The following is a 14,803-nucleotide window of genomic DNA, read 5'->3' as shown; positions in this document are numbered from 1 at the left end:
TTCTAATACGAGTTATTTGATTGGATAGTTTAAAATGTATTCGAACTTTTCATTGGGTATCGATATGTAAGGGTTTTCGGTAGTTTATTACGACTTCAAATTAATTATATGTGTTTTTCAGCGGCACTGATTAATTGTATCATACTTAAAATCTTGATGTAAAATTAGTATTAAGATTGATTAATTATGGTAATCACCGCATGTAAGTTATTCATATGCGAAATGAGATCGCGACTATCGTGAATTGGGCAAGTTGTAAACATGGAGAACACATGGCTGCTTGCAGTTGTCACACTTTTAATTTTCTTCGTTTCTTTGATTTACATCGCACTGAAAAGACCTTCATCATCAACTCTATCTTCAAAAGAAGCGACTGTACTCGTGATTGTTGGATCGGGTACGTTACGTTTAATTTTTAATTGTGTTTCTATCATTTCCGGGAAGAGATGAAGGGACATTTATCATACTCTACAGCTGATATAAGCCAATTCATACCAGGCACTCAAAACCACACTCCTTCAGACAAATCTCTGCTACAAAGGACACATACAAATATTCATTCTTCCCACAAACAATAGCACAAGGGAATCTCTTCCTTGTAGCATCAGTACACAATGCACCACACTCGAGGACTTCAAGGCACATATTTCAAACGTAGCGCTTGAAGCCCCTTAAAGATCTGCACACACCTCTTATCTTATATACGGTAAACGGTAAACCTTCGGTTAGTTCGAACAAAATTAAATAAATATTGATGGACCAGTTCGAATTATCCGAAATTAAGCTTCAGGAAAAAATTGTGAGTTCGAACTATCCGAGTTGAAATCGGTAAAAACCAGTTTTGAGTACCGATGTACCTGGCATAAGCAATGTAAGGCAGAAAATCTATAGGAAAAGTATTTAGTTTCCTGAAGATAATTTATTCAATCATTTTCTTGTAAACATGAGCATTTAATTTGTGAATTTATAATTAATTGCGTAGCAGAAGCCGCATGCATATGTGCACATGGACAAGGCCCCAGACAGCACCGTTCACGATCGCAGCCTATAATTTACATCGACATTTTTAAACCACAGAAAATCTAGTTAGATCTTAGTTATATTTCATAACAAACATAAATTTATTTATTAACTTTTTAGTTAAAAAAAGTCTGGTTGCATTTACGAAACGGCTGTTGAAAATATTTGTTTACATTCAGTTTGTAAAATTAGGTCACAATCGCACTGTGACTGTCAGAATGTCCAAAACCCGATTGCATATTGTCTGCTTCTAAAATTACTAGTTTTAACTTGATGAAAAGCTACGTATCTATTGTTTAATTACCCAACACATGGATTGTTTTGGCTGGAGCTGAATATGTAATCACACCCACTTGCTGTGACCCAGCGGCTGGCTTTTGATGCTCGCTTTGACACCTCATAACTGGCCTGTCCAAGCCAGTGTGAGGCACGTGTTTACAGGTAATTTAACACCTTGATCGGCTGATTAAAGATAGATTGAATGCATATTTTAATGTCGACTTAAACTGATATGGTCAAACAGTATGGTCATGGCAGATAATTAATGTGTGGTACCTCATAAGGATAAACCGATATAACGTTACCTACAGTGTATGTAATTTTGGCACATTGATTACTAAATCAATAGAAGAATGATGATCTGGATAAAATATTATTTCGTCTGGTTCTACAAATGACACTATATTATTTGTCATGTACCAGTACACACTAGATATAATTCAGGTATAATATCAATATATGTATGGATCAATACACAAACCCAACCAGTCAAGTTTGAAGAATACAAATTCTCCTGCCGAAGATGGCTGATTGAAATTGAACAAAACAAAGACTACACTATCATATTGATATTATGTTACCTGTTATATTATGTTGATGTTATGTTACCTGTTATATTATGTTGATGTAATGTTACCTGTTATATTATGTTGATGTAATGTTATCTGTTATATTATGTTGATGTAATGTTACCTGTTATATTATGTTGATGTAATGTTATCTGTTATATTATGTTGATGTTATGTTACCTGTTATATTATGTTGATGTTATGTTACCTGTTATATTATGTTGATGTAATGTTACTGTTATATGTGATGTATGTTACTGTTATATATTATGTTGATGTAATGTTATCTGTTATATTATGTTGATGTTATGTTACTGTTAATTATGTTATGTTATGTTACCTGTTATATTATGTTGATGTTATGTTACCTGTTATATTATGTTGATGTTATGTTACCTGTTATATTATGTTGATGTTATGTTACCTGTTATATTATGTTGATGTTATGTTACCTGTTATATTATGTTGATGTAATGTTACCTGTTATATTATGTTGATGTAATGTTACCTGTTATATTATGTTGATGTAATGTTACCTGTTATATTATGTTGATGTAATGTTATCTGTTATATTATGTTGATGTTATGTTACCTGTTATATTATGTTGATGTTATGTTACCTGTTATATTATGTTGATGTTATGTTACCTGTTATATTATGTTGATGTAATGTTACCTGTTATATTATGTTGATGTTATGTTACCTGTTATATTATGTTGATGTTATGTTACCTGTTATATTCTGTTGATGTTATGTTACCTGTTATATTATGTTGATGTAATGTTATCTGTTATATTATGTTGATGTGTTATGTATTTATTTGTTATGTTACCTGTTATATTATGTTGATGTTATGTTACCTGTTATATTATGTTGATGTATGTTACCTGTTATATTGTACTGTTATATTATGTTGATGTAATGTTATCTGTTATATTATGTTGATGTTATGTTACCTGTTATATTATGTTGATGTAATGTTACCTGTTATATTATGTTGATGTTATGTTACCTGTTATATTATGTTGATGTTATGTTACCTGTTATATTATGTTGATGTTATGTTACCTGTTATATTATGTTGATGTAATGTTACCTGTTATATTATGTTGCTGTTATGTTACCTGTTATATTATGTTGATGTTATGTTACCTGTTATATTATGTTGATGTTATGTTACCTGTTATATTATGTTGATGTAATGTTACCTGTTATATTATGTTGATGTAATGTTATCTGTTATATTATGTTGATGTTATGTTACCTGTTATATTATGTTGATGTAATGTTATCTGTTATATTATGTTGATGTAATGTTATCTGTTATATTATGTTGATGTAATGTTACCTGTTATATTATGTTGATGTAATGTTACCTGTTATATTATGATGATGTTATGTTACCTGTTATATTATGTTGATGTAATGTTACCTGTTATATTATGTTGATGTAATGTTATCTGTTATATTATGTTGATGTTATGTTACCTGTTATATTATGATGATGTAATGTTATCTGTTATTAGCTCACCTGGCCCGAAGGGCCAGTGAGCTTATGTCATGGCGCGGCGTCCGTCGTCCGTCGTCCGTCCGTCCGTCCGTCCGTCCGTCGTCCGTCTGTCCGTCAACATTTCCTTTAAATCGCTACTAGTCATAGAGTTCTGCATGGATTTTAACCAAATTTGGCCAGAAACATCCTTGGGGGGAGGGGAACAGAACTTGTATAAATTTTTGCTCTGACCCCCCGGGGACAGGAGGGGCGGGGCCCAATAGGGGAAATTGAGGTAAATCCTATAAATCGCTACTTGTCCTAGAGTTCTGCATGGATTGAAACCAAATTTGGCCAGACACATCCTTGGGGGAAGTGGAATAGAACTTGTATAAATTTTGGCTCTGACCCCACAGGGACAGGAGGGGCGGGGCCCAATAGGGGAAATTGAGGTAAATCCTATAAATCGCTACTTGTCCTAGTGTTCTGCATGGATTGTTACCAAATTTGGCCAGAAACATCCTTGGGGGAAGGGGAACAGAACTTGTATAAATTTTGGCTCTGACCCCTCGGGGACAGGAGGGGCGGGGCCCAATAAGGGAAATTTAGATAAATCCTATAAATCGCTACTTGTCCTAGAGTTCTGCATGGATTGTAACCAAATTTGGCCAGAAACATCATTGGGGGAAGGGAATCAGAACTTGTATAAATTTTGGCTCTGACCCCCCGAGGACAGGAGGGGCGGGGCCCAATAGGGGAAATTAAGGTAAATCCTATAAATCGCTACTTGTCCTAGAGTTCAGCATGGATTGAAACCAAATTTGGCCAGAAACATCCTTGGGGGAAGGGGAATAGAACTTGTATAAATTTTGGCTCTGACCCCCCGGGGACAGGAGGGGCGAGGCCCAATAGGGGAAATAGAGGTAAATCCTATAAATCACTACTTGTCCTAGTGTTTTGCATGGATTGTAACCAAATTTGGCCAGAAACATCCTTGGGGGAAGGGGATTAGAACTTGTATAAATTTTGGCTCTGACCCCCCAGGGACAGGAGGGGCGGGGCCCAATAAGGGAAATTTAGGTAAATCCTATAAATCGCTACTTGTCCTAGAGTTCTGCATGGATTGTAACCAAATTTGGCCAGAAACATCCTTGGGGGAAGGGGAACAGAACTTGTATAAATTTTGGCTCTGACCCCCCGGGGGAAGGAGGGGCAGGGCCCAATAGGGGAAATAGAGGTAAATCCTATAAATCGCTACTTGTCCTAGAGTTCTGCATGGATTGTAACCAAATTTGGCCAGAAACATCCTTGGGGGAAGGGGAATAGAACTTGTATAAATTTTGGCTCTGACCCCCCGGGGACAGGAGGGGCGGGGCCCAATAGGGGAAATTTAGGTAAATCCTATAAATTGCTACTTGTTCTAGAGTTCAGCATGGATTGTAACCAAATTTGGCCAGGACCATCCTAGGGGGAAGGGGAACAGAACTTGTTTAAATTTTTGCTCTGACCCCCTGGGGACAGGAGGGGCGGGGCCCAATAGGGGAAATAGAGGTAAATCCTATAAATCGCTACTTGTCCTAGAGTTCTGCATGGATTGTAACCAAATTTGGCCAGAAACTTTCTTAGGGGAATAGGAACAGAACTTATATAAATTTTGGCTCTGACCCCCCGGGGGAAGGAGGGGCGGGCCCAATAGGGGAAATAGAGGTAAATCCTATAAATCGCTACTTGTCCTAGAGTTCAGCATGGATTGAAACCAAATTTGGCCAGAAACATTCTTGGGGGAAGGGGAATAAAACTTGTATAAATTTTGGATCTGACCCCCTGGGGGCAGGAGGGGCGGGGCCCAATAGGGAAATTTAGGTAAATCCTATAAATCGCTACTAGTCTTAGAGTTCTGCTTGGATTTTAACCAAATTTGGCCCAGAAACATCCTTGGGGTTAACAGAATTCCTATAATTTTTGGCTCTAACCCTCTTGAGCAGAAAGAGTGGGGCCCAATAGGGGAATTAGAGGTAAATATTCAAATTCCTTCAGAAAAGAAACAATGAACCTTACTAGGCATTACAAACCAGGTGAGCGATACAGGCCCTCTGGGCCTCTTGTATTATGTTGATGTTATGTTACTGTTATATTATGTTATATTATGTTGATGTTATGTTACCTGTTATATTATGTTGATGTTATGTTACCTGTTATATTATGTTGATGTTATGTTACCTGTTATATTATGTTGATGTTATGTTACCTGTTATATTATGTTGATGTAATGTTACCTGTTATATTATGTTGATGTAATGTTACCTGTTATATTATGTTGATGTAATGTTATCTGTTATATTATGTTGATGTAATGTTATCTGTTATATTATGTTGATGTTGTTATCTGTTATATTATGTTGATGTTAACTGTTATATTATGTTGATGTTATGTTACCTGTTATATTATGTTGATGTTATGTTACCTGTTATATTATGTTGATGTTATGTTACCTGTTATATTATGTTGATGTAATGTTACCTGTTATATTATGTTGATGTTATGTTACCTGTTATATTATGTTGATGTTATGTTACCTGTTATATTATGTTGATGTAATGTTACCTGTTATATTATGTTGATGTAATGTTACCTGTTATATTATGTTGATGTAATGTTATCTGTTATATTATGTTGATGTTATGTTACCTGTTATATTATGTTGATGTTATGTTACCTGTTATATTATGTTGATGTTATGTTACCTGTTATATTATGTTGATGTAATGTTACCTGTTATATTATGTTGCTGTTATGTTACCTGTTATATTATGTTGATGTTATGTTACCTGTTATATTATGTTGATGTAATGTTACCTGTTACATTCTGTTGATGTTATGTTACCTGTTATATTATGTTGATGTTATGTTACCTGTTACATTATCTGTTATGACCTATTATTATAATGTTGATGTTGTGCTACCTGTTATGACCTGTGACATTTATATTTTATGTTAAGTTACCCTTTGTGACCTATGACCTTTGTATTAATGTTCCAGGTGGACACACTAAGGAGATTTTGACCCTGATGAGTGGTTTAGGACGACACTATACACCCAGACATTATGTTATGGCTGTCACAGACAAAATGAGTGAAGGCAAAGTTCATGACTTTGAAACCCAAAAAGGCCAAGATAATTCTAAAAATGTAAGTGAAAGAAATAGGAATCTTGTTAATTTTGATATGAATTTGATATTTTTGATGCTGTGAAACAGCATTCTTAGGTACGCTCGGCGAGCCAGTGCACATCACAACAATGAAACCACTCTGCGATGAAAATTAAAAGTTGTTTTGTTCATTTCATGTAATACTTTATGGTATGAAAAAATAAAACCCCAATATTCAAAACCACAGACATTGAATTTGTATATACATATACACCATAGATGGAGACCAGTTTTTTAAGTGTATTACTCCGAGATCAGTAGTCTCCTGAAAATCACGAACAACGTCTTCTTCGCTGTCTTCCTCCGTGGCAGACTTTCGGTGGATTTTGGATTGTGTATGTTTATTTAAATTTTACATAATTCATGCTGCTGATTGGTTATTGTAATCAAATGTTAGGAAGGTAACTGCAAAAGAAAGTTCTTATAACGCTTATAAAGTTTTTTGTGTTGGTTGCATTGACGAACTATATCTGATGATAATATTGCGCAGTAAAAGTTAATAGTTTCTCCCTTGATCTGTCACTGGTAGTTGTGTCTTTTGTTTATCGACAACTGCGTTATATTGAAAGGGAAAAAGTACAAAGTTTATCAACGTAAACTCACATATATAATGATAATACAGATCTATATATATACGAGCAACTTAAAGTGACAAATGAACTTATATTGCCGTGTAATATACGGTAGCCTTACGAAGACTTGCTAAAGTCCGATGCATTGCATGAAGTTTTCTTGATGTTAACATTCTTATGAATTCAAAATATTTGAGTGTTATAAGTAACCAAACAATGTACATTTTACTTGACAAAAGTATATGGCCATGTTTTATTATAAGTCAAAAGTCTGCAAAGCAAAACTCACGATAAAATGTTCTACACGATAATATCTTGCCAACCAGTTACTGTTAGGCTTACAAAGACTTGCTAAAGTCCAATACATCACATGAAGTTTTCTTGATGGCTAGCGTTCTTGTGAATTTAAAATAAATCTGAGTTTTATACGTAACGAAATAACGTACCTTTTATTTGGCAAAAGTATCTGGCCATGATTTATTAGTCAAAAGTCGTCAAAGCAACCCATGTTATTTTCTAAAAAGGAAACCAAAATATATCCGGAAATCGTAATATTTCTAATGTTATTATTTTTACGAAAATATTCTTAAATGTTAAATGGATATGAAGATACGGCTATATTAACTTATGATTTTTTTTTTTTTTTGTCTTTGAAGAGAAGATGAAATTGATAATGTTAGTAATTGTTAAGAATTATAAAAAATGAAACTCAGATTCTGACCGGTTTTATTGGTGTTGAAATCGTTATTTCAGAAATAATTTTAATATGAAATTTATTTCAGGAAAATGAGTTATTCAACTTATTGTTCTTGAATCAACTTTAAATATCATGAAACAAATACGGTATACCGTAAATATATTTTGTTTAACTCCAAAATTCAACACTGCACACTTAATTAGTATACTAAATTCAATATTAAAATGAAAAACCAATTTCTTTATTCCTTTGTTTGAGTCCTTCATTCGTAGCATCTATGAGTGGCCTTGGCACTTTGATTATTCTCAGAGGGGAGAAATTTTTTCTTTTTGAGAAATAATTAGGCAGCTTTCTGCATATAATAAGCTTACTCTCATTCACGCAACTTGTATTTTGAAAGACTGGAACAGTTCATTATGAATATCAGTAACTTTCATCTTCTGAATATGTTTCAGTATGAAATCCACAAGATTCCACGAAGTAGAGAAGTGAGACAGTCATGGATAACAACTGTTCTATCCACATTACACGCCACACTGGTCTCTTTTCCACTGGTGTTCAAAATCAATCCAAATATAGTAAGTAAATTTGTATTGATCAAACATAGACATTTGGGGATTATTTTATCAAAGATGCTTCCACTGCCGACAGAGCATAAACGATACTAATTGTTTGAACAATGATGAGTGTTTACTCATGTAAATGTCTAAGTAACACAAAATAAAATATAAAATGACTTGTTTTGCTTTTGGCGGATGCACAATCAGTGATTCATTCCACAGAGGACATAGTGTCATGGACATTTTTTGGATGCAACATTTTTTGGGATGCATTTTTAAATTATTTTTAATATTTTTATCTTCTAGAAAACTTTGAGGCTCAAACTTTTCACTGGTGGTAATGGTGTAAAATAAGTCACTTTTGTAACTGAAGAAAAGTACTACACTGTAATTCGTCTGCTCCTGGTTTTGATAGAGAAAAAATACCGTTTCTCAGAGGGGTAGCATCTTTAATGAATGTATTTATTTTTATCCACCGCCCAACGAAGTTGGCGGGGGATATACAAATGGGTTCCGTCCGTCTGTTCGTCTGTCAGTCCATCCGTACGAATGGTTTCCAGAGCATAACTCTAAAACCAGTAGAGATATTTCCACGAAACTTCATACACACATTGGTCTTATGGTCTAGTAGTGCCTTTTACTATTTTTAGGTTTTCATTTTTTGCATTTTTTCCGTTACCATGGAAACATTGCTGAAAATATCATATTTTTGTACCAGGTTTGTTTCCGGAGCATAACTCTAAAAGCAGAAGAGATATTTCCACGAAACTTCATAGACACATTGGTCTTATGGTCTAGTAGTGCCTTTTGCTATTTTAAGGTTTTCACTTTTTGTACTTTTTTCTGTAACCATGGAAACATTGCTGAAAATGGCAGATTTTTGTGTAAGAATCGTTTCCGGAGCACAACTCTAAAACCAGCAGAGATATTTCCATGAAACTTCATAGACACATTGTTCTTATGGTCTAGTAGTGCCTTTTGCTATTTTAAGGTTTTCATTTTTTGCACTTTTTCCGTAACCATGGAAAAATTGCTGAAAATATCATATTTTTGTACCAGGTTCGTTTCCGCAGCACAACTGGAAAACCGGTTGAGATATATGCACGGAACTCCATAGGCACATTAGTCTTATGGTCTAGTAGTGCCTTTTGGTATTTTAAGGTTTTCACTTTTTGTACTTTTTTCTGTAACCATGGAAACATTGATGAAAATGGCAGATTTTTGTGTAAGAATCGTTTACAGAGCACAACTCTAAAACCAGCAGAGATATTTCCATGAAACTTCATAGATACATTGTTCTTATGGTCTAGTAGTGCCTTTTTGCTATTTCTAGGTTTTCTTTTTTTTGTGCTTTTTTCTGTAACCATAGAAACATTGCTGAAAATATCATATTTTTGTAGCAGGTTCATTTCCGGAGCATAACTCTAAAACCAGCAGAGAAATTTCCACGAAACTTCATAGACACATTCTTTTTATGGTCTAGTAGTACCGTTTGCTATTTTTAGGTTTTCATTTTTTGTACTTTTTTCGTTACTATGGAAACATTGCTGAAAATATCATGGTAATTGGTAATTAAATGTTACTTTGCAAAACTCCACCCATCTTTGTATATATAGTCTAATATAAATGTCAAGGCTGTATACCTGATTCAACAATTGCAGCCCCGCTCTACTTGAATTATACTCCATCTTGGTTTAGCTCAACTTCCTTTTTCCTGTTTTTTTTTCATACACATAAGTCTCCACAATCAAACTTACTTCAGCTTTGATATCTCCATTGGCGGGGGATCTGAATGACTATGTCCTTGTGATGATTTAATTTAGTTCTAATTGAGGTAATATCTTGTACAAATATTTGATATTGTCAATATCTTTTAAACTGTCCTTAATATTGATTTAAAAGGTAAAGTGGAAGTCATATGTCTTTCTGTGATCAGTTGTAATACCATCAGCACTTTCTTCCACTCTTAGCACTTACCTACATACTAAGCACTCACATGCACATTCAGTACTTGCATGCACACTCACCATGAACACGCACACTCAGCAATGCAACTACATGCACATTTGATGAAACAACATATACTGATATATTAATGTTCAGTATATATACATTCAGTACATAACACATGAACAGCCCAGCTTTGAATGTCACCTCAGGGAGGTTGCATTCATATGATCTACACTGTTGACAGGAAATTAAATAAAACAATTAAACTAATCCTTGTTGCTATATTGACCAGTGACCTCGTGTATTGATAGGATTTTCAGGGATCGAGCTAGAAAAAAAAAATGTCATGCATGGTTAGATAAGTGCGAGATAAACACCTACGTGGCTGGACAGGTAATTATTTCATCTTGTAAACGAGATAAATCCTATACTTATAAAGGCTTTCCTAACTAATGAAGGTAAGACAGAGCTAGCATGCTGTGTTTAATCACCTCTTTAAGGTTTGAGAACCTCATGTTCTCCGTTGATGAAGACTCAACGCATGATTAATAAAGACTCGCCTCACCCTTACTGTAATCAGGTGATCATTGGAATTACAACACAGTGGTACGTGTCGTATATAAGTCTAGTTTCCACGCCTGATTACACTATACTTACTTTAAATGATATGTAGGTGCTATTTAATAGAAAGATGAATGTCTTATAGGCTAGCCAGACAGCGATAGCGTAACTATTGACAGCTTGATGTCCAACCAGAGACTACTAATCACCTCAAACAGAGTACTAATTAGATTTGATTACGATCAGAGATTGGTCTCTGTTGCTATACAATTTGTTTATTTATTGTTTATAGATCGTTCGTCTGATTTTATCTACGTCGCCGTGTTGATGGCTTTGATTCTATATATCACGCAGATGTTAGTTTTACATGCCAAAAGTATATCTTGTGATTAAGGCAGGATTGATGGATGTTAGATAAGTATAAATTAATGACACCTGAGTACTTTGAGTTCATTCTATTTGTGTTTATTCCACTGGGGAAGAATTCATAGTGGGCACAGGCTTTGAAAGTCTTTAGATAACGAGTTTGGCCTTGAAAAGTCCTTAAAAATATGTTTTAAAATGACATTGATTTCTCATTCAAAATTTGAATTATAACATTTGATTAAATTTTGCCATGTAACGTGTTGTGGGCGAATCTACTTGAAATCCAGATTTTTAATTCCAGACTCAGGACCATGTTCTCATTCTGATTTCGACACATTCTAGAACTTTAAGGAAATATTTCTTCATTCATAATCATCAGTGATGGTAAATGATCAATAAAGCTACTGTTCCAGAAGTTATAGCCGACATTGCATTTGATTTTTAGCCCACCATCATCAGATGGTGGGCTATTCAAATCGCTTTTTGTCCGTGGTCCGTCGTCCGTACTTCCGTCCCCTAACATTTCTTGTTACCGCTAATTCTCCGAAAGGGCTGAAGGGATCTTTCTCAAATTTCATATGTAGGTTCCTCTAGGGCCCTAGTTGTGCATATTGCATTTTGGGACCGATCGGTGAACAAGATGGCCGCCAGGCCGCCATCTTGGATTTTGATAGTTAAAGTTTGTTACCGCTATTTCTCAGAAAGTACTGAAGGGATCTCTTTCAAATTTTATATGTAGGTTCCCCTAGGGCCTAGTTATGCATATTGCATTTTGGGACGGATCGGTCAACAAGATGGCCACCAGGCCGCCATCTTGGATTTTGACAATTGAAGTTTGTTACCGCTATTTCTCAGAAAGTACTGAAGGGATCTCTTTTAAATTTTATATGTAGGTTCCCCTAGGGCCCTAGTTGTGCGTATTGCATTTTGGGATGGATCGGTAAACAAGATGGCCGCCATCTTGGATTTTGACAATTGAAGTTTGTTACCGCTATTTCTCAGAAAGTGCTGAAGGGATCTCTCTCAAATTTTATATGTAGGTCCCCCTAGGGCCCTAGTTGTGCATATTGCATTTTGGGACGGATCGGTCAACAAGATGGCCGCCAGGCAGCCATCTTGGATTTTGACAATTGAAGTTTGTTACCGCTATTTCTCAGAAAGTACTGAAGGGATCTCTTTCAAATTTCATATGTAGGTTCCCCTAGGGCCTAAGTTGTGCATATTGCATTTTGGGACCGATCGGTCAACAAGATGGCCGACAGGTAGCCATCTTGGATTTGATAGCCAAAGTTTGTTACCGCTATTTCTCAGAAAGTACTGAAGGGATCTCTTTCAAATTTCATTTGTAGGTTCCCCTAGGGCCCTAGTTGTGCATAATGTATTTTGGGACGGATCGGTCAATAAGATGGCCGCCAGACCGCCATCTTGGATCTTGATAGTTAAAGTTTGTTACCGCTATTTCTCAGAAAGTACTGAAGCGATCTCTCTCAAATTTTATTGTATGTTCCCCTAGGACCTTAGTTGTGTATATTGCATTTTAGGACCAATCGGTCAACAAGATGGCCAACAGGTAGCCATCTTGGATTTTGATAGTTGAAGTTTGTTACTGCTATTTCTAAAAAAGTAATGAGGTGATCTGTTTCATATTTCATATATGTTGTATGTTTGAAAAAGTTTGAAAAGCAGAGAAAAGATCCCTCTTTCCATTGTCAGACGTAGATCAAACTTTGGTGGGCGCCAAGATCCCTCTGGGATCTCTTGTTGTATTGATTAAACCTAAATTTGATTTCAATGGAGCCTTGAAAATGACTAAAAAGGTCTTGAAAAGGCCATAAGATTCAAACTTAAACATTTTTATAATGCTACACTGCTGACAAATGATATTTTTCCTCTATAAAAAACAGGAGCAGACGAATTAGTGTTTTTTGTTACAAAAGTTGCTTATTTTTTACATTATTACCACCATTGTAAAGTTTGAACTTCTCATTTTACTTCAAGATAAAAATATTAAAAATAATTAACTGCTTCCCGAAAAAATTCAGTGGCACTATGTCCTATGTAGAATGCAGTACTGATTGCTGATGCTCAAAAAGCAGAATAAATGATCTTATATTTTTTTGTGCAAATAAGACATATATATTCATGATTAAACACCAAATATTGTTCAAATCATGAGTATTGTTTATGCTTTGTCGGCGGTGGAGCATTTCTAAAAAATGAATCCACTGAAGTATGCTTTTTAAATGTTCCGCATGAATGTGGTCACTAAGATGGATTCTTTTTACATAGATTGGATGTAGTCTCTCTACAAAGTCAAGATATATGAGGTCATTTTTCAAACTTAGAAGATGGTCTCATTATATGGTTAAAATGGATGTGTATGGTCATTCTACAAAGGTGGTTTCTGTTGGCATCTGTTAGATCTTTTGGCATGATCACCTTTTATCTAGCCAGAGTTGATAGTACACTACTGCAATGGTATACTATATGGTTCAAAGTACAATGTACTAAACAACTAAACAGCACCACCATATTGGGACATGTATATTACCATAATTATCTCCCCTTTTTCAGATTCTCTGTAATGGCCCAGGGACCTGTGTACCAATCTGTATAGCTGGGTTTGTTTTGAAGGTAACTAAGTGGATTTTCTTGATCAGATGAAATAAAAGGAACCTGAGAAACCTTCTTTTTTTAAATATCTGTCCTAATTTCTAGAGAAAGTTTGACATTATCATTTTGTCTTTTTCAGATATTAACTCTCGGAAAGACCCAGATTATCTATGTAGAAAGTGTTTGTCGTGTACAGACTCTGTCAATGTCAGCAAAACTTCTGTACTATATAGCAGACGACATGTTTGTACAGTGGGAGGGCCTACAGAAGCGCTACCCAAGATGTAAATATATAGGCCGCCTTGTATAGGATCTTCTAATGAGTTGTTGCTATGGAGATTATAGACATGTATACATTAATAAATTTTGTATTTTTGAATTAAAATTTATTTATTAATATTATAAGCTCACCTGCCGGAAAGGCAACTGAGTTTATGCCGTGATGCGGCATCCGTCATGCATCCATCCCTCCGTCCTACATCAACTTTTCCAAATAATCAGTTTCTTCTCATAAGTTGGAGACCTTCATTCAAGGTCACAGGTATCAAATACGCTAAAATCTTTAAACAACTTCTTAATAACCAAGAGGCCTAGAGACCTTACATTGGGACTGTGACATACTGGGATAAAGGGCTATCAAGTTTAGTTCAAATGAATGACATTGACCTTCATTCAAGGTCACAGGGGTTAAAAAGGCTTAAATCTTAAAACAACTTTTTATCAAGAATCAAGAGGCCTAGACACCTAATATTACCTGGATCATACATAAAAGTTCTTATTGACTCTCTTATGTCTTAAGTGTGAACGATGAAATTACCAGATAGCAGGTGAGCGATTCAGGCCCATTGGGCCCTTGTTGACTATATGGTATGTTTTTCTTTTCTGTTTTTGATAATAAATAAATAATTCAATTGCAA

The 14,803-nt window shown here is 35.1% G+C and overlaps 1 protein-coding gene across 2 annotated transcripts; it reads left to right on the top strand.

Moving 5' to 3' along the window:
* The first annotated feature begins 95 nt into the window (after positions 1-95).
* Positions 96-14,803, top strand: LOC138324695 (UDP-N-acetylglucosamine transferase subunit ALG14-like). Of its 2 annotated transcripts, XM_069269740.1 has the most exons (5): positions 99-397; positions 6,399-6,547; positions 8,292-8,414; positions 13,848-13,907; positions 14,026-14,803. In XM_069269740.1, exons 1-5 carry the CDS (start codon positions 262-264, stop codon positions 14,194-14,196), a joined length of 639 nt encoding a protein of 212 aa, XP_069125841.1. In that variant the 5' UTR covers positions 99-261; the 3' UTR covers positions 14,197-14,803. The 2 variants fall into 2 exon arrangements, with proteins under 2 accessions (XP_069125842.1, XP_069125841.1); XM_069269741.1 differs by lacking the exon at positions 13,848-13,907 and having other exon boundaries at positions 96-397.

Source organism: Argopecten irradians, chromosome 6 (genome assembly GCF_041381155.1).
Source record: "Argopecten irradians isolate NY chromosome 6, Ai_NY, whole genome shotgun sequence".
Taxonomy (NCBI): domain Eukaryota; kingdom Metazoa; phylum Mollusca; class Bivalvia; order Pectinida; family Pectinidae; genus Argopecten; species Argopecten irradians.
Note: the sequence above shows the minus strand (reverse complement) of the source record. Positions and strands in the feature narration are given on the sequence as shown.